Source organism: Sminthopsis crassicaudata, chromosome 1 (genome assembly GCF_048593235.1).
Source record: "Sminthopsis crassicaudata isolate SCR6 chromosome 1, ASM4859323v1, whole genome shotgun sequence".
In the NCBI taxonomy this organism is placed as follows: Eukaryota; Metazoa; Chordata; class Mammalia; order Dasyuromorphia; family Dasyuridae; genus Sminthopsis; species Sminthopsis crassicaudata.
The window spans coordinates 465,553,168-465,578,789 of NC_133617.1; the positions used below are offsets into that span (position 1 = coordinate 465,553,168).

The 25,622-nt window shown below is 37.2% G+C and overlaps 2 protein-coding genes across 5 annotated transcripts in view; one reads left to right on the plus strand and one right to left on the minus strand.

The window, feature by feature from the left end:
* Positions 1–1,079, plus strand: part of ECPAS (Ecm29 proteasome adaptor and scaffold) — a 155,650-nt gene extending 154,571 nt beyond the window's left edge. For all 4 annotated transcript variants that reach the window (XM_074280886.1, XM_074280885.1, XM_074280887.1 and 1 more), the window contains one exon: positions 250–1,079. In XM_074280886.1, coding sequence (XP_074136987.1) covers positions 250–389 — 140 coding nt within the window. In that variant the 3' untranslated portion in view covers positions 390–1,079. The remainder of the gene's footprint in view (positions 1–249) is intronic.
* Positions 1,080–7,141: 6,062 nt separating this feature from the next.
* Positions 7,142–25,622, minus strand: part of ABCC6 (ATP binding cassette subfamily C member 6) — a 58,557-nt gene continuing 40,076 nt past the window's right edge. Inside the window, exons 19-31 of the mRNA XM_074280888.1 lie at positions 24,420–24,594; positions 23,941–24,010; positions 21,144–21,252; positions 20,484–20,691; positions 18,240–18,550; positions 17,133–17,332; positions 15,820–15,946; positions 14,385–14,486; positions 13,647–13,793; positions 13,341–13,499; positions 13,000–13,166; positions 11,667–11,861; positions 7,142–9,579 (exon numbers count right to left, since the gene is read on the minus strand). Of these exons, the coding sequence (XP_074136989.1) occupies positions 9,471–9,579; positions 11,667–11,861; positions 13,000–13,166; positions 13,341–13,499; positions 13,647–13,793; positions 14,385–14,486; positions 15,820–15,946; positions 17,133–17,332; positions 18,240–18,550; positions 20,484–20,691; positions 21,144–21,252; positions 23,941–24,010; positions 24,420–24,594 (2,079 nt within the window). The 3' untranslated portion in view covers positions 7,142–9,470. The remainder of the gene's footprint in view (positions 9,580–11,666; positions 11,862–12,999; positions 13,167–13,340; positions 13,500–13,646; positions 13,794–14,384; positions 14,487–15,819; positions 15,947–17,132; positions 17,333–18,239; positions 18,551–20,483; positions 20,692–21,143; positions 21,253–23,940; positions 24,011–24,419; positions 24,595–25,622) is intronic.

Here is a 25,622-nt window from a genome sequence, read left to right on the forward strand (position 1 = left end):
CTTTGTGGTTTAACTACTTCACATTCTTTAGTGTGACTCACAGGACTAATAGTCATCTTATTGGCTTATGGTACATCAGATTGTTCTGTTGTGTTTCTGGTATATACAATGGCATTTAATTAGTTACTTTTGCCAGAGAGTTGTATTTTCTCAAATCACAACTTTCCCCCACATTTTTTATCCTTTTTTTTTTTAAATAAATTGGATTCTAATTTTTTTTTTCATTTTTCCCTTCCAAATATTTTGTAGAGTCTAAACAGTGGGAAAGTTTGACACCTGAATGCAGAACACTGCTCATTGAATCTTTAACTACCATGGAGACTGATAGCAGACCTGAGCTGCAGGAAAAAGCATCATCACTGAAGAAAACGCTTGAAAATCTGGAGTAAATTAAGGGAGACAATTCTCCCTCCCTCCAATAACCAAGTGCCATGTAAAACAAAAATTGAAGAAAAAATTCGGTGTTCTCAGAAAACCAAGTGGGGAAAGTAAAGGTTAATCTGTAGCATGCATCATTCCTTGGCCGAAATAAAAAAAAAAAAAAAAAATGCCTTAAATTCTGTTCCCCATTAGCTTTATTTTCTGTGGTGTTTAAGCAGCTTGGCTGACTGTGGTCATTGTTACCTCATATTTGAAAAGAATATTTGTAGTTGAAGAAATCTATAGTAAATGCTGTTTGAAGGACTTAAATGGACTAAAATGTATAGGGTAAGAAAAAAGAAAGAGTCCTTTTAGGATTAATTAAGCACTGGTTTGAGCAGCCAAGTCAAACACACTGTAACTTGATTCTAACATAATGATGTCATTTTGGTCCTCTTCAAGAACAAAGGACAACATCCAACCAACGAACCAACCAGTTAAGCATGTAGGTGGATTTGCTGTAAAGTTATAATTCTCATGCAGCAAAATGAACTGTTAAATGTTAAAGAATTATTGGACACAGAACATTTGAATATTGCACATCATTGAAAAGTGGGGAGGGAAATCTGGTTGTGTGGTATGTTGTTTGGGGGGGAGAGAAATTTTTGGCGGCTTTACATTTTGAGTCATTATTAAAGACTTGTATTTACATGGGAGAATTCATTATCTATGCTATTGTTCTCTGGTTATCATACCATTTTCTCAGGCGTGTGAGGTTGAATGATATATCATTATACATTCTAATTGTGGGTATTTGGTGAAAATAACCAAGCTGCCTTGCTTTGAGAGATTTCTTAATAGACTTTACATTTCAGCACCAGTGTAAAAACATCCATTCCTTCCTTTAGAAGATTGAATTCATGTGAATTGATTCAATAATGAGTGGTGGGAAGGGATAGCATTTAATGAGTTGTGAAATGTTTTGTTATTATGTATCAACACTTCTTGGGAGAGTTTGGCCATGGCATTTCAGTGGCTGCAACACATTCTCTTCTTATCGTCATTAATGAAACAAATCACAGTAACTTTTTCTATGAATATTTTTCAAACTATGATCGAATTTTATATGACAATAAGATAAACTTCCCCATTCAGAGCCTTGCATCCCCCTGTTCTTCTTTAGAAAAAAATATTAATCATTTAGATTCAAATCTTAGAATTTTTTGGTTTTGTTTTCCCATGTAAACAAACTGATCTATATAGCTCCTAGATTTTAGAGGGGGAAAAATTATATTACAGCAAAACTCCCTATCTCGGCAGAAATCCTATTCTTATTGTCTTTAATATTCCATGTAAACAGAATACAAGAATCTATTTTCAGCAAATGACATCTTTTTGGTTTGTTTTTGAGTTGAAAAGGAGGACTTATAAAATGAAGACCTAAATCAAGTACATATTTTTTACCAGAAAGTGATAGCTTAGCGTGTATTTTGAAATCAAACTTTTTTTCAGCAATGTCATAATTCTGAATTTTAAAATGAAAGCTTTTTTTTTTTCTTTAAATGCTTAGCTTTCTTCATGTTTAATCTGTATCTGTGGCTTACTTCCATGACAGTGAGCATCGAATGTTTTTTGGTACGCCATACCTTCACTTAGACTGTTTTGAGGGATCTCTGTGTTTACTCCTCCATTCTATGATATCAAGTGCCCTCTTTCCATTACATTACATGTGTTTTCAGCATTCTCTAGCTTGCATTGTTGCTGGGACGCTGTTTTCAGGGAAGAGAGGAATGAATGTAGGCTAGGTCCAGTTGATAGAATCTTCAGAGAACAAGTGTATTCAAGCCTAAACCATGAGTCTCTTTGCACATTTTAGGTGGATAAGCATCACCAAGTTTATTCATCACAAACTTAGTATTTAACATGGGGAAATTCCCTTGGTGCTGAGAGCTGGTGCTAAGACACTTGAATTGCTTAGTGAAAGCCTGCTGTTTGTTTACATTTATTTTGGCTGACTGAGCACACTTCTAATTTTTACACCTAATGCCTTCATTTCCTGTAGTAGCCAAATCATTTGCACAACATAACACTAAGTCTTGCCTCCCAGAAATGATGAAAAAAATTTCATTCAGCTTCTATGTGTGTGTATGTGTGGACAGAGTGTATGTGTAGTTAGGTATGTAAGTATGACTATTTGTATCTAAGGGAACGATGTTAAGGAAAAAAATTGGTTTTGTTGTGAAATTTTGACCCAGAAGAACAAAAACACCAATAGATGATCCATGATAGATAGCACGAACTGGTTGGCACCTCCCTAGGAATAGTCCATAGTTCTGATCGGACAACATCTGATCAAATTGTCTTTAAGAGATAGTTCCTTTTTACTGTAATATTACAGTGTACTAAAGAATCATTTCTGTAAATGTGGAAAAAAAAAAAAAAAAGATCTGCATCCCTTGCCCCTGTCTAGAACAATTGGGAACAGGGACAGTGAAACAGTTCAAACTTTTTTTTTCCTTTTTTTTTTTTTTTTTTTTTTTGGATGATAAAGAGCAATATGAAATTTTCCAACTGCCTTTTAAATTATTCTATTTAGCCTAGTGTGTGTGCCTATATATACAAAGTCTATCTGCACAACAAAACTAAGACTTTGATTTAATCCCTATTGACTTCCCTTCCCCCCTCCTATCTCAATCTTAATTTGTGAGTTTGATTTTTTAAAAATGCGGCCTTGCTAGAGTCTTTCCTCTAAAAGTGGTCGCACTATGTAAACACTGTACTTTTCCCTACGTGGGGTTCCTTGTGCTACTGCTGCAATGTGTCTGCTGCTTGTGAACGAGGAGTGAAAGGTGGAATTTTAACACCAGCACTCATTCATGTGCAAGCTTTTGCTTAAATTGATGTACAGTAAGAAGGGTTTTCTACATGCAAGGGTCTTCATAGAATTCACTACAATCTGTATGTAGCTATCTAAGCATGTAATGAATTTATTTGAAAGGAAATCCATCCCATACAAGAAGGTATAAAATGATAAATAAAGCTGCATGACCAACTATCCCTCTGGATGTAATGGGTAATTTTTTCCCCTGTTGGAGTAGACTTAACTAACCATCTTTCAAAACTCACAGCCTGTCTTATTTTGAGAGATTTAATCTGATATGTAGGTACTATAAAGGATTCTACAATTTCAAGTAGACGGTTTCATGAGTAACTGAGATTTGAGAGAGAGAGAGAGAGAGAGAGAGAGAGAGAGAGAGAGAGAGAGAGAGAGAGAGAGAGAAATTGTAAAAGAAAATGGAAAAAACCATACATACAGTTTCAAGATTGATTAATGTGATTTTTTTTTGGGGGGGGGGAGCTCTCCTGTCTTTTAGAAAAATTCAAATTAGATAGCAGTTTTGGTTCTTTGTAATCAAAGTTTTTATTTTGAAATGTGCATTTTCATGCCCGATCAGTTTATCTCTTCTTTCCCTCCTGCTTTTTACAACCTAATGTTAATTTTTAAATTGATGATCCCAATATGAATTTATATTTCTTCCACTGGACAGGCAACACTTGTTCTGTCTTCACCTTCTTATTCTACCTTTGCCGCTTGTTTTCTCTCAATTGGCTCAACTATTTTAGCACTTTATAGATGTTGTGTCCATTCTGTTTAAAAAGATGTGTCAATAAGCTAACAAATTTATCAGGAAGTTAAAGCTGCCATATCTTGCTCTGGATTCAAAGAATGATCTTCAAGGTAAGTAATTTCATAATATTTATCACACCAAAATTAAGGAGCATCATGTTAAAAGGAAATGGATTTAGTAATATTCATTTCAGTTTTGCTAGTATCTTCTGCCACTTTTTTGCACACTGCTTTCATTTTGAATGAATAAATGGAGGAAAATATATTAAGTACTTAATATGTGCCAAGGATTGTGTGGGACCAAGTACAAAAGCAGAGACAGTCCCTGCCTTTTAACAAAGACATTCTCATATTACATTCTAATGGGGAGGGACAGCACATTGAGAGGAGTGGTGGCTAGGGAGCTGTATTTTAGTTTGGAAAGTCATAGGGATAGTGAATGGAGCATAGTGAGGCAAATTGACACGCTCTTCTCGGGAACCACGGAAATTGCTTTGATTATAGTTCAAAACCAAAAGAGTGGTAGATGATCTGGATAGAGGTGATCTGGCTAGAACCTAGTTGTAGAGACTATACACTCCCCCAATCAAGTCAACAGGAGCTCCATGAAGGAGTTTCAGAAGTCCTTCCCTAGAGTTTCTATTTGGCATAATTATAATAACAATTATTACAACAAAATTACAATACTATATGACAATGAAAAGTGACTTGTTAAACAATTTTCAGTTTTTCATTTGTCATGTCTGATAAAACCAGTCTCTAAATGATAATAGACTATAAAATTAAACTTAAAAACTTAAATTAAAAACCATCAAAAGAAGGCATATTCTCAAAAATAAATCTAGGTAAGGAAAAAAAATTATTTAGCTAATAAGCCAAATATCGGTACTTAAATTGGTTTGTTGACAAGTGAAAATCATTGACAAAAATGCTTATTTTCAGCTCAACTATTTTATGGCCCTTTTCATTTGTCTTAAGTTAAAAAAAAAAACAAAAAAAAAAAAACCTTTGACTGGTTTATTTTTTAATTCAGTAATTTTTTTTAAAATTAAGTACCTGTAGTCTCCGCAATATATACATTGCTTAGCTAGGGAAAATATTCACTATAATCAGAAAACAGTATGCTCATTTTGCTTTTTAAACATTAGGGCATAGTTATTTCTGCACCTTCTAACTCAAGTAATAATAAAATAGGCTTACAAAGATAATATAAGATTAAACCAGAAAAGATACAGAAATCCTGTGGGTAAGAATAATTTATCTTATTCGCCATTATTTACACAGTGCAAAAGAAGCAGTATTGTACACAATCCAGAAATCATTTTCATTGTGCATTTACTCACATCATCGTACTCCTTTGTTTCATCTTTAACCTTAGTTTTATTCTTTGTATCAGGATGATGGGCAGTATATGACACTTTGCAAAGGATACCATGTAAAAGAAAATTCATTATTCCCATCAATAGATAGCATGGTACAATTAGAAGCAATGAATTTGGTGGGAGAGGATGTAGATTTAAATCCTACTTCTGACTCTCCCTGTGTGACTATGGGCAACTTATTTTAATTCTCAGATCCTCAGTTTTCTTATCTGTAAAATGATAGGAGTTGGATTAGATAGCCTATAAGGCATTTTTCTAGCTTTAAATATGTGATTCTTTAAATTTGGGATCCTGAATCCTGGAAAAAGTATTGTGGTCTTGTTACTTTTACTGTATTTTATGTGTCTAGAAAACAAATGTTTGGACACTGTAATTTAAATAGGTGCCATCGAGTGAATGGTGACATACTACCATGGAGTATAACTAAGCCAAACCAGGCTTTCCCCAATTATAGTTTAAAAGTAAGTAGTATTTACAGAAATTCTCATTTAAGATACAATCTGACAAGACCAAAACTGTTTGCTGATTAAATTTCACTACTTAATCTAATTTCAGCTTTTCTTATTTTCCTTGAAGGAAAACTTTTAATTTGAAGGAAAACTACATGTCCTATGTTAAAATTATTTTTTAAAATATAACCCACGGGTTTAGCTGCTTGAAGCTTTACTGTCTTGCTAACTAATTAATTTCCTGCTAACTCCATAATTCAGGGAGCTTTGCCTGTGTTCTGTGCTGGAATAGGCAAAGCAAACGTTCACTTTGCAAGGGGGAGGGATAATGTTTACTCCACATGCTAAACTTTCTTTTAGTAGTCATGGTCAGAGTGGAAAGAAACCTAAGGCTATCTTGAGTTTCTACAAGGATTACTTAAACAGTGTCACCTATAAGTGATGACAACCTTTACTTGAATCATGTTAGGGATCACCGAGTCCAAACTCCATCATTTTTTAGATGAAGAAATTAATGGATAACAAGAAGTCACAGGAATTAAGTGGCAGAATCAACATTCAAATCCAGATCTAATTAAATTCAATCCTCTTTTCATTAATAAAAATAACAAGAATAATTACTATTTATATAGCATTTTGCAAATGTTATTTTATTTTCCCAATACCCCTAGAAGATAAGTATTATGATTATTCCTATTTTCAGATGAGAAAATAAAAGTAGACAGAAGTTAAGTGCTTTGCCCAAGATTGCATAGTTGGTAAGCATGTGGGATTGTATTTGAACTGAGATCTCTCCTGACTCTAGACTAGTACTCTATCTTCTTTGCCACCTGGCTATACAATTTTGCTGCTAATGAACCTCAGATCTTCTTCTCTTGGGGGAAGGGCAGGGAAACAATCAGGGTTCAGTAACTTTTCCAGGATCACACAGCTAGTAAGTGTCTTAAGACTGAAGTTGAATTCAGGTCTGACTCCAAGACTGGTGTTCTATCCATTAAGCCACCTAGTTTTTCCCCAGATCTTCTTATGAAGGGATCTGAATTCTTGTTCTTCTCCTCTAATCATCCCCCCCCACATAAATATTATATATATATATATATATATATATATATATATATATATATATATATATATATATATATATATATATTAACTTAAATTGTGTCCCTGAAGATGTTCTCCCACAAAGAGTTCCTCACTGTGGGCTTATAGATTCAATTGTGGGAGATCTTAACTCCTAAAAGAAAGAATCAAGTTTTTTCCCTTATTCTCTAATTCATTATAACCGTGTCCCAGATCCATGGAAAATGCCTAAAACAAAATTTATTTAATATTTTATTATTTTTGGTTCCAAATTCTCTCCCTCCCTCTATTCCCATCCATCAAGAAGGTAAGAAATACAGTATACTTTGTATATGTGAAGTCACATAAAACACATTTCCTCATTAGCCATGTTGGGGTTAGGGGAGAATAGAGAAAAAAATCATGTTTCATTCTTAAAAAAAAAAAAAAAAAATCACATGTGGTCTGTCACTTCTAACTAACTACTACTGCTAACTTCTCACAAACACTGTCACCATAATCCTACCATTCAGCTTTTCATGATGGCAAAGTCTCTCAGCAATTCTTTTCAGGATATCTTTTCCACGAGATGAATTTAGGGAGGGTAGTGATACAATCAGACCTGAAAATGGAAAACCACTTTGGAAGTAATATAGAGCAGAGGTACCAAACATTATTATAGTAGAGACTCAATTAAAATGCAATTACAAATTTTTGTGAAAATATAGTAAAATATAATTTGTTTTTGGGCTTTGCTTGGCAAAGATACTTGGAATGGTTTACCATTTCCTTCTCCAGCTCATTTTACAGAGGAGAAAACTGAGGCAAACAGGGTTAAGTGACTTACCCAGAATCATATAAGAAGTGTCTGAGATGAGATTTGAACTAAGAAAGATGAGTTCATAACTTCATGGAGAATGCCATCATTCTGTCCACTCTGCTACCTAGCTACTTCACAGTAAAGCATAGGTAATGTCAATTGGTTTTCTACATTAGTATATTGTCAGTCAAGATACTTAGTATGGTTTAGTGGACCGCATTTCCACTAGAGTTTGGTGCCACTGAAGTAGATTTAGGAACAAGGAAACAAAATTAGGAGGTTATTGCAATAATCCAAGTGAAAACTAATGAAGGCATAAAGTAGGGCGATGATCGTGTAAGTAGAGAGGGGATACAGGAGATGTTGTGGAGGTCAGAATTATGTATGAGTTACTGCTGACATCAGGTAAAGACATGTTAACAGAGTTTGTCATTCAAGTTTAAGGTGAGCCACATTTGAAGCACCAAATCCTCTTCCAGAGTAATGGCCCCACTTGTAACAGAAGTCTGATGAAGTGTGTCCTTTACTTATAGAAGATCTAAAAGGGACCTCAGAGAAAATCTAGTCCAACTTCATTTTGTAAATAAGGAAAATGAAACCCTGTGAAGTTACCACTGGTCATACTGTTATTAAATGTTAGATATAATGGATTGTTATTCTGAGTGCTTGCATGGAACAGCACCTGTTTCTAAATCAAAGTTCCCCAAACCCTGGGTGGGTTATGAACAATAAAAGTTGGCATGAGAAAGTCCCCAACTTTGATCTAGGTCTGTGTAAGGCCTTGATAATGAGCCATAGGAAGAGCAGTTAGACTTCTTCACATTGAGGATGGGACAATGGCCAAAATTGTTAATGGTTTGGCATTTCAGTAAAAGAAAAATGGGCACAGAGAACATGGTGCAGTAGGTAGAAAACCTTGAATTCTGGAAAACTTAGGTCTAAGTCCTGATTCTGACATACTGACTGTGATTCTGGTGCCCCCCAATAATGCATCAGGACAATGTTACATAAGAGTTACCAGAGAGCATTGGAGGACACAAGAGTTCTCCATGTAGATGAAAATATATCTAAATAAAAGTGGGATGCATGTGTATATTATCCCAATGCAGATATATAACTTAGGTCACTAAGAGAATAAGTGACTTACCAATGTTCATTTGAATAATAAGTGTCAAAAATAGAACCTGAACCTATTTGTTCCTGACGTCCTCCTATCCCATGCTCTCTGGGCTTGACTAGCTGATTTCTGAGGTGGTTAACTGCTGAGAGGAAATTCTCATCCTGGGCTTGTATTAGCTAAAGAACAAGTTATAAGATAGCTTCATGCAGGCACTTTATTCACAGCACCAATATGGGATGGCAGTGGATTGCAGAAATAAAGCTGGGAAGGGTGAACAGGTTGCTGATATTGACCCTGTGGAAAGCAGGGCCAATGGTCCTTTGGGTCCCACTCATGCCTTCTTTCCTATTGAAATTTCCTATTGATAGTACAGTTGTGTGTAAAGAATGAATGTATGGTGAAATGAAGTAATAACCCTAGAGCCATCTGTATGAATCGCTAGGACACAAAAAAATCACTGTCACCAATGTGGCCTAAGATCCACCAAGACTTTGAGTCCTTTTCTCTCCTACTTATAATAGATCTTGCCTTAGGAATCTGTTCCCACTTTATGGAGGCATTCGAATTTAGACCAAGTATGAGTCCATTCTGGATTATGGATGGATGCTCTTTTTATGAAGACATTAATAGCTGGTTCTCCAGAACTTAATCAGATGAGGCCTGACTCTTCTGCTAATTTGTAGAACAGCCCTCTTTGAGCCAGCAATTGGGCTGGGGTATCAAATTCTGCCACTGCTCCATTGTCCATGACTAGAATCCTAGTAGAGGAAGAAAAATAAACACAGTGTTCCTATGAAGCTAAATTGCTCTAAGACTCACAACCTAAATGTAGTAGAGCATATAGAGAGCCAGTATTTTTTTTCCCTGTTCTAGCTTAAAATTGCCAAACTCAATTCACTAGACATTTATTAAGTGCCCAGAATACTTATATTTATGAGTTTGAAGGTTTCCTAATGGCCACCTAGACCAATTCTTTCCAGAAAAAGAATTCCTACCATAACACTCATACCAAAAAGGTCATTCAAACTGTATGGAGTCCTATCATAAAGGGGAATATACTACCTCTGAAAGCAGCCCATTCCATATTTAGATAGCTATTAGGAAGTTTTTCTAAAAATAAGCCTATATTTGCCTTTTTCCATCTCTGCCCATTGTCCCTGATTCTGCTTGTTACTGTTCAGTGGCATCTCGTTCTTTACAACTCTGTAATCCATATTGTCCATGGGATTTTCTTGGCAAAGCTACTAGAGTGGCTTCCATTTTTTACTCCAATGGATTAAGGCAAACAAACAAATTAAGTGACTTGTCTAGGGTAAAACAGCTAATAGGCTTCTGAAGCTGGATTTGAATTCAGGTTTTCCTGACTCCAGGCCCAGCATTCTATCCACTATAGAATGCCTCCTTGAGGCCAAATCTACATGCCAACTTTTCAAATATTTGAAGATGATAGCCATTATATCTTCCCATCCCGCAATTTGTTTCTTTTCCCCAGTTTCTTCAGTTAATCCTTATAATATGGATTTGTGGCCTTTTACCCCTTTAATCACCTTTTTTCCTGGATGCTCTCTGCTTATTAGCATCCTTTCAAAAGTATAACATTCAGAAATGAACACAATTCCATTTGTGGTCAGACCAAGACAGAATACTATGTGACTATTACCTCTGTAGTCCTGGAAGCTATGCCTCTGTTAAAGAGATCACACATTATACTATTGCCTAAATTGAATTGTCAGTACCCTAAAACCCTTTGATCTTTTTCCAGTTAACTACTGAGTTGTTTCTGCTCCTCCTTTCTCTTTCTTTTGTACTCATGAAGTTGGTTTCTTTGATCCAGCATAAAATTTTACATTTATATTCATTAAATTTTATTTTTAGATTTAGCCAGATTTTCTAGCCTATCAAAGACTTTTTGGATCTCAACTGTCTTCCAATGCATTAGTGACCCCTCCCAGCATCATATTGCCTATAAATTTGCTATGATTGCCATCTATGCTTTTTTCCCAAATAATTTATAAAAATGTTAAATAGCATATAGGCCATTACACAGGTCCATGGAATATTTCACTGGAGACTTCCTTCTAACATTGCCTATTCTTGGGTTTAGATCATTAATCGATTCCAAATCTATTGAGTACTTGTACTGTCATCTAGCCTACTTCTCTCCTTTTCCACAAGAACTGCATGATTTTAACTCATTGTGGTAGGTAAGGAAGAAACTAATTAAACCTCAGGGAATATATTTGTTTTAAGTCAAGAAGACAAAAGATCAAAGCTCATGTTTTACATTAATTATGGTCATTACTTAACTTTTTGGAGCCTGTTTCCTCCTCTCAATATGAAAATATTACCTCTTGAGTCGTAGCTGTTTAAGACATAATCAAGGGCATGTCAACCTCCTGTTGGCACTTTCTTGGAATATAAAGTGCCTCACAAACTTGAGAGTATTATGTAGATGTCAGTAATTATGCAAGGTAGGATGTGTTCCAGACCAAGGGAAATTAACTTTCTCCTAGAGGCCTGGTCTATTCCATAGATTGGCCTGCCATAATTCTAAATTGAAACTAGACTACAGCAAGGATTGGATGTCTTCTATCTTCTGTTCTCTTCCATTCATGTATAGAGCTCACTTCAAATATCTGTACAGAGCTGAATCCTCACTACCTTTAGGGTCTTCTGCATACTTAGGTTATGGTGTCAGGAGAAGAATTATGAAGAATTTAATAGCAGCCTGAGTTCTCAGTTGAGGATTGGGTTAGGGATTGCTGAACTACAAGCAGGACTCACTCTAGGCATCTTTCTGGGAAGATATTGGAGGAAAAAACAAGGGATTCTATTGCAGGGTTACCTGTTGCAATCCATCACTGTGTGCAGACGATGAGCAATGGTCAATACCGTGCAATCTGCAAACTGATTTCTGAGGACAACCTGAATCTGGAGATCATTTTGAGGATCTACAGCAGCTGTGGCTTCATCCAAGAAAAGGATTTTGGTTTTTCGAAGCAGGGCTCTGGCCAGACATAAGAGCTGCTTCTGGCCTACACTGTTTGAGCAAACAGAAAAGAGTGACCCACATGGTCCAAGAGATCACTAAATCTTCCATTTCCTTTTCTTCCTTGTCCATCCTACCACACACACACACACACACACACACACACACACACACATATATATATTCATTCATATTCTCTCTCTCTCTCTCTCTCTCTCTCTCTCTCTCTCTCTCTCTCTCTCTCTCTCTCTCTCTCTCTCCTCCCTCCCTCCCTCCCTCCCTCCCTCCCTCCCTCTGTCTCTGTCTCTGTCTCTGTCTCTGTCTCTGTCTCTCCCCTCCTCCTTCTCCTCCTCCTCCTACCTGCCCTTCTTTCATTCTGTGTATGTATGTGTGTGGTTTTTTTCTTTTCTTTTCTCTTTTTTTTTCCCAGATAGCTTGTAAGCCAAGGCAAAGGCCAACTTGGTGGCTGTTTTTTTCTGAATTTCTGTCTGTCCACTGCTATCTGTTGTACAGCTGGAAAGGAATGGATATTTCTAATTCCAGTTCTGACACTTGTTACCTGTGGGACTTTGAACAAGTTACTCAACTTTGGAGGGCCTGTTAGCTTATTTGTAAAAATTGAAGGAATTGTAGTGAGTTAACTCCAAAGTTAATTTTAATCTAACTCTAAATCTGTGATTCTGTGATCTGAAAAACTTTGATCTTCACTTTGGTTCTTCTACTTACTATGTGACTTGGAACTAAATCACATTCTCATTGGGCCTCAACTGTCTTATCTATCAAATGAGGATAAATACCATGATAGCCAGAAGGAAAAGAGCTAAACTAAGTAAGTTCTTCACTCCACAAAGATCCCCAATGGATAGATTTAACGGGTCTGTTGAATTTGAATGGGGAAAAAAGATTACATCTATTTATTTGTTCACTAACTTACTTTTCTGTGCAATCCTATGTTTTTATGGTATGCATTTAAAGATGTAGTACATCTGAAGAAGATAAAGGATATCACAAGGGGTCCATGTTACAAAGAAAGGTGTAAGAACTCCTTGGATGATCTCTTGAAGTTCCTTTCAGATACATTTTATGCCACTACCATTAAGACCAGAGCCAAACCACCCTTGTCATGTCCAATTCCTAGTTCTAGGTAATGTAATTAAGTGTTTTCCCCCCTTTTCCATACTGTCCTTACCTCAGATTATCTCCTTGGTCTGAGCATTCATATTGTAGCTGGCCAGGGAGACCTAAAATAAAGGTCTTAAGCTGAACCACTTCTAGTGCCCCCCAAATCTCATCATCAGAATGTTCATCCAAGAGATCAAGGTTCATTCTCATGGAGCCAGGAAACAAAATTGGGTCCTTGGGACAGAAGGGGAAAAGAAAAATCCACTAGTAACATCCTAACAAAGCAAAGAACAGGGCACCTTCCCTTTTAGACACCCAGATTATTCTCCCTCAACCCACATCTGATGTATAAAGTCCAAATTCTTAGGAATGATTACTAATGGTTTTCTTCAATAACCAACCACATACCTGAGGGATGATGGTTATTTTGGACCTCAGGGTGTGGAGTCCCACTTGATTGATATTGATCCCATCAATCCAGATCCCTCCTTCGGCAGCCTCAATAAGCCTCAAGAGGCTAATGGTGAGGGATGATTTCCCTGCCCCCGTTCGGCCAACAATGCCAACCTAGAATGAAGACCCGGAGGGTGGCATCTTCTGTTATCAGGACTAGCCTCTTAGACATTCAAGGAAAACTTTAAGCTTTTCAGAGTTGTGATTTATTGAATTGTAGCAGTTATAACGGATGAATGACCCATAGGAAGCCTTGCTCACCTTCTCCTGTGGGTGAATTGTCAGAGTCAGATTCCGTAAGACCAACGCTAATTCTGGCCTGTACCTTAGGCTGTAACCTCGAAATTCAATCTGCCCCCTAGCAGGCCAGGTGTGACAGACCCTATTATGGGGCAGAATCCAAGGGGCCTAGACAAAAGCAGAAAATACCAAAAAGAAATAGGAAGCCAAAGTCACTTAGAAGAACTTAAACTTGGGGTCTGGGCATGTCTGCCAGGAGAAAAGAAAAATGCCTTTTTCTGAAGCATGCTATGATTGAAGATAATATACTGAAATCAGAGGTCAAGATAGATATTTAGGTACATGTGGGGGGGTCTATACAAAGGATCCTAGAAAAGATCCTTGAAAGGATCTTGTCATACTAATTAATTAACTGACTTGCCTAAATAATCCGACTCAAGCTAACTAATTAACCTACCCTGGAACAAAAATTCTGTGCACAGCATTCTTCCACAAACAGTCATCCAGCTCTTCTTAGAAAATATGCCCCCCATACTTCATTGATGAGGAGTCTACTAACATCCAATTCCCCTTTAATTTGTTGATCTTAACCTCCAATTCTTTCCCCACTCAAAAATGGTAGATGATGGCATGGATTTCTGATTTTTAAAAAGCCAGGACATCATGATGTGGCCAACTAGAAACAGGCACAAATCTGTTGTCACATTTTGATTAATAAAGATCATGATGGTTTGTTTCAAAACAGAAAATAGAAGTTACCTCTTTGGACGACATAGTATAATCTCTCATTCTCTCCACAGAGACAATGTTGTTCTCCAAGTCTGTCCAAGAGCGCACTGCCCAATGTAGGAGCTCAGTTACCTATTATGAAAAAAGTGGGTGATGTCCAGGAAGTTTGTTCTGATAGCAAACTTTAAATTGGTAGGTTGTGTTCTAAAGGTCTGCCCTTTTGATCCTACAGAAATATACCCAAGGATCATAGAGCTTAAATGAGTTGCAAAGTCACACAAATAGGAAGCCTCAAAAGCGAGGCTTGACCCCACATCTTCTGCTTCCAATGTCGGTGCTATTTCCATTTTACCAGTTTCCTTCTCCATTTGAGGAAAGCAAATAATAGAAAGCAAAGCAAAGCAAGCACTCTCTCTTGGGATGTTCTTCAATCATACCTTCTTTAGTCAGAGATGCTAACAAACATATAAACACACCAGAAAGACACAGATCAGAAAAGAAAAAACGAGATGGCCCTGGTGTTAGGTAATAAAGACAATTACCGAGTAATCTGCCAGTGAAAAACTTGGCCTATCATCAGTAGAGCAGATACCAAGAGGCTACAATAGTCTCCAGGAGAGAAGATGGTTTGTACTGACACATTTATACTGTCATCCTTTTAGGTCTAAGAGCATGCATATGTAAGATGTCTGAGGTTAAAAGAAATCACTGTTGATCACGGAATAAGGAGAAGGCTCCCATGGAGTTGACTTTCATAGCATTGAGTTCCAACCAACTAAGATGATTTCTCAGCCCCACTCTAGCACTGAAGTCTCTGGCATGAATGCAGAGACCCAGTGGAATCATTTGTAACTCTGTTCAGGCCCTGAGCCTGGAAAGGATATATTTGGATCCAGGGAGAAGCCACAGCCTTGTTTCAAACACACTGGAGTATGAGAAAATAATAGAAGTACAGAGAGAGGTTGAAATGACATGATGCTTCAAGATAGGTGGGTCTTGTCTAGAAAGGATTCAGCTCTTGGCTCCAGAAGGGTAGCAAGCAAGTGGAAGGGTCTGGAAGACTCTAACTTAATGTCCTGCCTCATGCAGGACAAAGCATATCATGATCGTAAGCAATGTCCCCAGGGTGGTGTGCCTTTTTCAGCAGCTATCTTTGACTTCTAGGTCCAAGCTCCGCTACCAGTTGCCTAGGTAATCTCTACGTTTTCATAGGTTTTCATAATACTGCTCTTCTTTGGGTCTCCTACTTATCTTACTAATACTCTATTTTCTTTGCTGGATGGAACTTCATCCAGGCTATTCCTGCTAAGTGTGTGTATTCACTCACTAAGATTCTATTCTGAGACTTTCTACCTCTGTACCATTTCGCTTGGTGATATCATTGGCTTCTAAGGTTTTAGTTATCATCCCTTTGCAGATCTACCTTTCCAGCCCTAACTTCTCCTGACCTCTTGTGTTACATTACCTGGAGAGTCATTGATACAGAAAACCCTACAATTCCGGGACTGAGATGAGGCTTGCTGAACACGGCGAAGAAGGCAGCAGTGAAGATGAGAATATTTCCTAGGAGTTCCATATTGGTTGCCAGCCACCTGTTTGACCCAAGAGAGGGAGGTGTGTTTTTTTTTCAACCCAGGGAAAGGCTATTTTTTTTGCCTGTTTCTATATTATCATCAGTTCATATCAATCCTTTGGGTAGCTTATCCCACATGGAGATTTTGATGGTAACAAGGCCTAGTGTGATCAGTACATGTGCTCTGAGATATAACAACTTTAGAAGACTGAGAAAACCTTGGGGTTTCTCATGATTAAGAAATTCCAGCCTAGCACTGAAAGCTAATGACTCCCTTTTTCTACCCAGGGTACATCTGTGTTAGAGACAGATGCCAAGGGAAAGACCCCTCAAGAATTCTGCATCAGACACAAGTTATCTATTTTGCTAGCAATTAAATGACACACAGCAATCAATCTTCTGTCTCACTATTTTTGTTTTGACTAAACCCCGTTGCTGGAATGCTTTCTCTCTCCATAACCCATCTCTTTCCTAAGAAACCCTTAATTTCATTCAACACAGTTCAAACACCTTCTTCTCCAGAAGGTTTTCCCAGGTTTTCTCCCACCAGGCAACAACTAGTACCTTCTTCTCTAAGATTGTCTTCCATATGTTTCAAATGTATATTGCATGTATCTATTTAAACACATATATGTTGTTTTCTCCATTAGAATGTAAGCTTCTTGAGGAAAGGGTTTGAAACAGCAAGAAATTAATTATATGTCTGTTAGTTTACAATAAAGGTAGTGCATCCGCTCTGCTACAAAGCCCTTATCAAGGGACCAGCCAAGTAAGGAAGAGGCTGACTTGTGGCCCAATTAGGGATGAGGAAGTTTAGATCTTATGCCTGGTAGGATGACTCAGAGTACATCTCTAGTTACTTGATTCTGTAAAGCAGTTTTTAGCTCCTTCTCAGGGAAGAAAACATTCTTATCCCATCCCACAAAATAGAGGGTGACTATCAAAGCCTTATTCACTTTGCCATCAGAAGAATCACTGACTAATTGATCTTGGGCAATTACATTTTTCCATATGGGAAATGTTAAAAACAAATTGGAGGAACCACAAAAGATAAACCTGCTTTGGTATGTGAGACAAGAGAAGAAAGGAAAGATGACCAGATCTATAGATCTCATGCCCTTCCCAAACCCAAGGTAGGTTCTGATTACATGGTTTTCATCTCCACCCCCAATTCACCTTCCCTTTTTTTCAAACATCTTTCATACCTGTCAGCAACCAGCCTGGGGAAGCTGGCTCTCTGGTGCTCATCTATACGCAAATCATTCTGTGCAATAAACTGGTCCTGAGCCCGGAAGGCCCGAATCACAGCACTCCCTTGGAATGTCTCTGAGATGTGGGAATAGATGGGTGAGCGACTAGCCGACTCCAAGCGCCTTAGCTGGCATGAACTGGCAATATACAGGCTCTAAGGTCAGAAGGAACAGACAGATGTCTTCATGGAGGGTAGGGGGAGATAATATCCCTGCTTATAATATAGCAAGATTTAAGAATTAAGATAAAGAGTTAATAGAAATTATCATGGCAGGAGTGCTGGGCTAGGAAGATGGGAAATCTGAATTATAGTCTTAGTATGTAATCACATCAGTGGCAGACCTTAATGTGAAAAACATTTCCAGGTTTAGATTTCCTCAGTTGTCACTGACTTCCTAAGGACAGCAAGGAAGGCTATTCCAAAAATACCTAGAAATGGCTTGTAGTTTGCTGAGAGAAATTGTAGAAGTAGCTCTTTCACCCCAAGAAACACTTCTTTAGTGTTTCATATCAGCCAAGAAATGACCATAGTTATATGAAAGATGATAATTTACTATTTTTTAGTTATGAATGAAAAAAAAAATAAAAACTTCAGTATGAAAATAGAAAATTAACTTTAAAGTAAAACTGTGACAAAACTGAGGGTTATGAGAGATAATGGAATAAACTAAGGAGGACAAATTTCCTGAGAGATCTGTGAGAACAGATGAGAAGTCTATCTATGGGCAAGAGCTCACAGATACTCTTGGGATAGCCTTCCTTGCTGTCCTCAGGAGGTCAGTGACAACTGAGGAAATCTAAACCTGGAAATATTGTTGACATTGTCCAAGTTCTGCCACTGATGCAATAACATATCAAGATTATAATTCAGATTTCTCATTTTCCCAGCCTACACTAGCGTGTGTGTGCGTGTGTGTGTGTGTGTGTGTGTGTGTGTGTGTGTGTGTGTGTAATGAGAGGCTATTTGGCATTTTAAAGTACTAGGAGGGATGAGTGATATGTGACACTGTGTTTTGCCTCTCTTTTCTTTCTTGGAATTATGTGTCCACTGGGTTCCATACCTGAAGCCCAATGTAGAGAGCTATGAGAGGCAGGACTACCAGAGCAGCCAGTGGAGTAGTTACCACTACCACCAAAATCACTTCCAAAAGTCCAAATAGAAAGCCTAAAAAAGACTTGAACTTGTCTGGGATCACAGCGTCGATGGCATCAGTCTCCTTAGAGAAGCGATTGAGCAAATTTCCTATAGGGGTCTGCTCAAAGAATGTCATGGGGGACCGGGCCACATCATGCAGAAGCCCTTGGAACAGCTGTTGAGACGCTCGAACTCCTCCCAGTAGGACAGCTGCAATGGAGCCAAACCTTCCAATGGCTGAGACAAAAAAACAGGAAATAAGAATTCATGGTGTTGGCATGTAGATTCAAATTCTGACTGCCATTTGCTATTTGTGTGACCTTGGGCAATTTAATTAATGTCACTGGGGCTCGGTTTCCCCATCTGCAGATTGAGAGAATTGGACTAGACTTCCATCTATGATCCTATCACCCTAAGGGTACCTGTAGGAGTTGTAGAACAATTCTAAGCTGAGGGAGGGAGAAAATGGGTGGAAAGTGGGAAAGGGCTATAAGATTCTTTTAGCAAAGACTGTTTATAAGTAGCAGTGCAAATGTAAGTGATTCATAGTATCCACAGGTCTGTTGTACTATTTGTAAAGTACTTTTTAGTCCTAATGGGCTGTAATGAAAAATAGGCTAAGTGACTTGCCCCTATAGCTAGTATTTGATCTGCTCCAGGATTGGGACCCAGTTTTCTCTGGGCCTCCATATCATGTATAAAAGGAAGAGAGCACCTATAATGCCTGTTAAATTAAAAGTGTGAATGCGCTTCCAAAAAGGCAAAGTGCAAATCATATGTAAGGTGATTTCATTGGCGATGCAGAACTTGTGACAATTTACCAACTAATTTAATCTATGAGAAAGGGGGCCATATGCATTTATGGAGCATCTACTATATGCCAGGCACTGGCCTTACTAAGCACTTTATAAATATCTCTTTTGATCTTCTTAATAAACCTGGGAGGGCAATGCTTTTATTATTTCCATTTTATACATGACAAACAGAGATCAAGTGGCTTTTCCCAGATTACACAGTAAGTATCTGGGGCCAGATTTGAATTCCAGTCTTCTTGGCTCCATTGCTCTATCCACCATGGTACCTCGCTGCCTTGGAAAGGGTTAGCAAATTCAAAACATGAACAAAATGGCTAGGGTAAGAGTGAACCTCCTAAAGAAACCTCAAATACCTTAGAAGCTCCAGTTTTACATAATTGATACAATTATAACTCTATCTCATTTTTTCATTAACAATTCACCCAAAGAGCTCTGATAGTCCTTAACTCTTCTTGACCTTAGTTGCTTCATGTAGGAAATTAAGAGGATTAAAATAGACAACCTCTAGCATTTACTATGATCCAATATTTTTATTAGTTTATATATATATAATATAAATAATAATAATAATAAATTAATCCCAATTCTTATTCAGTCCAAATTTAGAATCCTGAGTTATGATAGCTAGAAGGGACCATCTAATCTAAACTCCTCACTGTTCAGATGGGGAAAATGAGACCTGAATAAATGAAGTGACATAACTAATTAGGTCCAGAGACAGCACTATTTGAATATAATAAAATTATATTTCTTTAAAGATTATCCTAAATTCAATTAAGTGTCACAAATACAGAAAGTATCTCCTCCCAGTTAATCACCAAATATATGGTGGTGATGTATAAACATAAACATAAAAAACCCAGAGAATTGTCAGGATCCCCTAGCCTATTTACCAATTTGTGTGTGTTATTAGAGGGGCGATAAAGGAAGCTATATTTGGGAAAACATTTGGCCTTCTTCCTGAGAATCTGTTTTGGGAAGATCATTTGGTGCTACATGAAAACTTGTTTGGAAAGGGGTTTGCATGATTATTTTCTACAGCCCATATCCAAAATATGTGGAACACAAAATATATGAGAGACTTCTTTGGTTTTTGCTGTCCTTTCCTCTCTAAGGCATAGAAAGACCATAGGAGCTTTTTTCCCTAAATCACAAGAATCAGGATAGAATCCAAACTGTATTCAGCTAGGCTCCTGATGAATGTCGGGGAGAAGAAAGGGAAGAACAGGTGAGGGATAGTTCAGTCAGGCCAGTGGTAACTGACCCTCTTGGAGAAAAGAAGGAGCTACAAAACACCTATGGGAGTGGATTAGGAGAGTGAAAAAGGAAATGGAGTGAGAACAGGTTAGAAACACCTTGGAAACAGCCTAGTAGACCAAAGACCCCAACCCGAAGTCCTGTGTGCTGCTGGGTTCCGTTCATGATGGGGTCATCTGCCCAAAGACTGAGCCAGTAACCACGGGAGAAGGAGACCACCTGCTGGCAGAGGAATAAAAACACCACGGAAAGGCAGATTGGTGTCCCCACTGCTCTCAGGTAGGCCAGGTACAGAGTGGCATTCACCTGAAACACATGACAAGTGGAGCAAGGATGGGAGGGGGATAGACATAAAGGGAAGGGGAAAAGAAGGGGAAGGAAACAAGGCATGAGAGTGAAACAGAGGGGGAGATAAGGAAAAAGAAAATCTTCAGTTAAACTTTTGGAAATATTCTAGGGCAAGAAATGAGCATTCTCAAGTCTACCAACTAATCATTTGCTCCTATAAGGATTGAAGTTTCTTATTTAAATCAGAGCCCCGACCAGAGTCATTCCATTCTCCTCTCTGAAATAGCCCTTCAGTTTTATATCAAGGTGTCCTATTGTCTTTTTTTCCCCTGTTGCTTTTTAATTTAAAAATACTAGGACATTTTTTAAAAGTTTAAAAACACTCTACAGTGAGCAACCGGGCTCTCATTGGTCAAAGGCCTAGGACAGCAACTGGTTAGTGGGGGAAGAAGAAAAGAAACAACTATTACCCTGCCATACTGTACTTTGTCCCCTTGGGTCAGCTGTCCTGCCATCCTGGTGCCCTCAGCCTGGTTCTGGAGGGTTGTGCTGCCTTTTCCATGGCTGTCCTCCATGGAGCTGCAAAATAGGACCAATCATTAAGTCAAATTTAATTTCTGAATCTCTCCCTGATCTATACTAGCATTTTAAGATTACAATTTTCCTAAGTTTGGCTTAGAATAGAATCAAGGACCTTTGAGAGAAGCCCTTTGAAATTATCTCCTGCAGAAAATAAAATGAAGGCAGATACTTGGCGGGGAAGGAGGCAGGCAGTATTTGTGCAATATTTGGGAATCTTGTTCCTAATATTCCTAACAGATACAACCTCAATATTTCATGCATAGGTAGATTTTAAGCTTGTAATGTAGGTAAAGATTGAAAGGCAATAAAAACACACATTGGCCATTCATGTTTCCTGCATGGGACATCTCTGAAAAGTCAAACATTTATTCATTCTGCATCAATTTATCAATTCTATATCATTTTCCTTTTCCCTATTAGTTTTCCAAGTTGATTATTTGTTTAAATAAGGCTGTCACAGTAGGGATGTCATAACTATATGTGTCTTGAAAGACAAATATTTACTTTGTTTACATATAATCTGAAATATAGTGATATTTTAAAGACAAATTAATTCATTTCATTAAGGATTTTTACCCTATCATATTAAAGGAAAATATTTGATGAACTTGATATCCTGCTACAAAATGTAAAAAATCACATTTATTTAGAAATATTAAATTTTTGATAAATTTATTGTTAATATGTCCATGTTTGTTATTAATAATAAATAAATAATATTTAACATGTCATATCATATAAAATAAAATTAATTTACATTAATATAACATGCAACATGGATAATTTTCCAAAACATTTTGGAAATTATCTCATTTGATCTTTACAGCAGTTCTGTGAGATAAATAAGGCAGGGATTGTTAAGTAGTTTTTACAGATGAGGAAAGTGAATGTCTGAGAGGGTAGTAAGAGAATTGAGGCAAATAGGTGGTACAATGGATAAAGTGACAGGCATAGAACCAGGAAGACTCAGCTTCTTGATTTCAAATCAGGCCTTAGAAATTTAGCAATTCTCTTAACCCAGTTTGCCTCAGCAAAATGAGTTGGAGGAAAAAAAAAAAAAAGACAAACCACTACAATTTCTTTACCAAGAAAATCTCATATGGGGTTATGTAGAGTCACACACGACTGAAAAGTATCTGAACATGAGCATGAGTAAGAGAATCAATTTTGCCAACCAGATTTCTTGCCCTCTAGTCTAGCATTCTTTTGTACTACCTCAATACTTTCATTGATCAACCTTGTAAAGGTAAAGGTTTTATGACATATAATTAGATTTGGGAATAGAAAAAATGAAAACAAAAATTGATGAATTTTCTTAATTGTTCTGCCCTGCTTCTATAGACATTATCAAACTTTGGATCTTTGAGTTTTGCTTTATGTGAAGTATAGATTTATTATCATCTAACATATACAGAATTTTAGTGGGAAAAGATTTCTTTAATGTACCTAAAATCTGACTTTACCTACTATGGTGTTTATTTTAGTTTTGTGATCCATATGCAATCATAATCTTACTTATCAGACAAAAATGCTTTTCTATGTTAGGAATGAAAAGACAAGAAGTTTAAAATTTGTTGCAAGTTTGCAAAACTGACAGAACTTTTTTTTTTCAGCTACCCAAGGCCACTGTTTGAATGTACTTATAAATGTAGTCTTTAAAAGTCTTGGGCCCCAGTCTTTTAGATAAGACCATTTCCCTTATTCACTCCCATGCATGCAATCATGCAGGTCCCTTTATCTCATGTGGGAAACTGAATTGTTATATCCCAAATTTGTCACTAGGATAAATCCTTGAAGATGTCCTTGAAGGAGCTTCCTTTTCCCTGCTCCTGACTTCAACTAATGTCTGTTTCTCATATCTGATCCAACTCTCATATGTGTAACAGTGTATATTCATCATTGTGTTCACTAATACTTTGGTATCAGTTTCTCTGAAGAGAAAATGAATCTCCCAACTGTAGAATTATAAGAAGTAAACTAAAACAATCTGCTTACTAACCAAATAAAGTGGTATTGTTTATGCCAAAACATGGCAAAAGGATCAGTGAATTTTTTCCTTTCTACAAGCAAGGCATTAGATTCTACGAGGGATACAATTGAGACTAAGGTATTACCTGTCCTTAAGAAATATATAATCTATGCTTGCCATCTTGGGAAGGGGAAAGGAAGGGAGGGAGAAAAATTTGAAACTCAAAATCTTATAAAAAAATTAATATTGAAATAATTTTTCATGTAATTGGAAAAAATAAAATACTATTTGCATTTTTAAAAAGGAAATATATAATTTAGGAGTGGGAGGGAGGGAAAGACAAGTACAAAAATAATTATAGTGTAAAGGAGGCTATGATAAACAGGACATAAGTAGTATACATGTAATCCTTATATAGACAGAGGCTGAAGATCCTAAGACTTCCCCTTGGAAAGACAAGTTAGATCCTCAAAGGACTACTAGCTACATCTCTCTATTAAGATTTCAAACTTCTTTAGGAATTCAGAGGAAGAGTAAATAACAAAAGAAAAAAGAGAAAATGTTGGAGATTTTTGATTAATATGACTTTGTCTCTACTTCCCCTTCTCCCCTTTCCTCCAAACCAAGAAATGTCAACTGGTTCCAGGAGCTTCAGAAGTTTTTTGAATTTCTGTGTACTTTTTCTGTCTTGGGAATGTTATGAAGGCAACACTAACCTGTCAGGTTTTCCTGCAGCCCCACTTTCTGAAATGTTCCTTGAGTTCTTAACTTCTGGCAGCTTCATTTCTGAAAGAAGCATTTGGGGAAAATGAAAAGTTCCTCCTAAGAGCTGTCTCAATGGATCAGTGAGACTTTAGAGGTTTGATGTAGGGCATAGAGGACTATTTCTATATTGACCTCTTTCCCTTAGGTGGAAGCCTAAAGAGACCTTCCCTCCAAAAGAAAGAGAAAGAGACAGAGAGAAAAAGAGACAGAGAGGCAGAGACAGGCAGAGACAAATAGAGAGATGGACAGAGTCAGACCTAGAGACAGAAAAGGGGGGAGAGAGAAGGAAAGGGAGAGAGAGGGAGGGAAAGAAGAAGATAGAGAGAGGGAGGAGAGGGAGAAGGAGAGGGAGAGAGAGAGAAAAGGAAGAGAGACAGAGACGGAGAGACAGAATGAGTGCTCACCCTACAGTCTAAGATCAAGGAATTACCTTGGCTGTGATTGACCTCTTCCTGTTTCGACTGTCCCAAGAAGTCTACAAAAGGACCATTCCTCTGTAGTAGCTCCTGATAGGAACCACTCTCAGCAATTATTCCATCTGCCATCACAATAATGTGATCAACCTGTGGTAGGATGTGGACTGCATGGGTCACAAGAATGCGAGTCTAGGAAAGAGAGAAGACTGAATTATGTATATAGGTTAAAAAGATGCTTTAAAAATAAATCATGAACTTAAACAACAAATATGAATATTTCAATATATAAAAAAACAGGGGATTGTACATGAAACTGTGGACTTCCATTATACATATTTTTTTTTTTTTAGAAAAGTGTTCATCAAGGTCCAAATTAGTACAAGTTCTTAAATCTAAGTGGTCACATATATTTTAATTTGCACTATTTGAAGTTACATAAAATAAGGTAATTGGTTTCAAAACAATGGACTCTATCACAGTTCTCCTTATTTGCAATAATTGGGATCCAGCTGTAGATTAAATTTTACATAAGGGCAACACAATTTCTGCTTGATCCTCTCTTGGTAGCAGTTTCCAAGTTTCTAAGCCCCATGTTACTTTGTCTAAAGGTCTCTCAATAAGCACTTAAATCCTCAAGATTAGATTAAATATTTAAAGAAGCTTCCAAAGTGAATATTTCTATAACCTTAACAATTTTCTAACTAGGTCAGAGTGACTGGAATTTTACTCCGGGGTGTTGAAATTTACTTGTCTTCCTTCAGTAGGCAAAAATAACTAAGTTTAGCAACTAGTTATCAAGAATATTTAGTTTAAAAAGGAAACTAGACTTTTCCCTTGGTCTTCCAGTTCCCCTTCCCCTATACTTGTCCTATTTCCTCATCTGATGGCAGACTCCGTGGTTGGGGTAGGGTTGGAAGCCCTAGTTCTCTATATTTCTTTCCTCTGGAGCAATGTTCTAGGACGTGTATCCTGAGGTCCAAAGTCTTTTACTCCCCCTGCTGCCCAATTGAATTTGTCTTAAAAGAAAAAAGGATTTTTATAATGTCTGCATTTTGTAGAACAGGGTGGTCCAGAGTAATTTTATGATATTTGAGTTAGTTATTAGAATTTTTAGTAATAGCTTTGGAAGGGAATGCCCCCCATTTATCAATTTAAAAATTTTGAAATTACAGCTATTAGATTTTCTCAAAGTGCTTATGTAACTCATGCTTATGTAA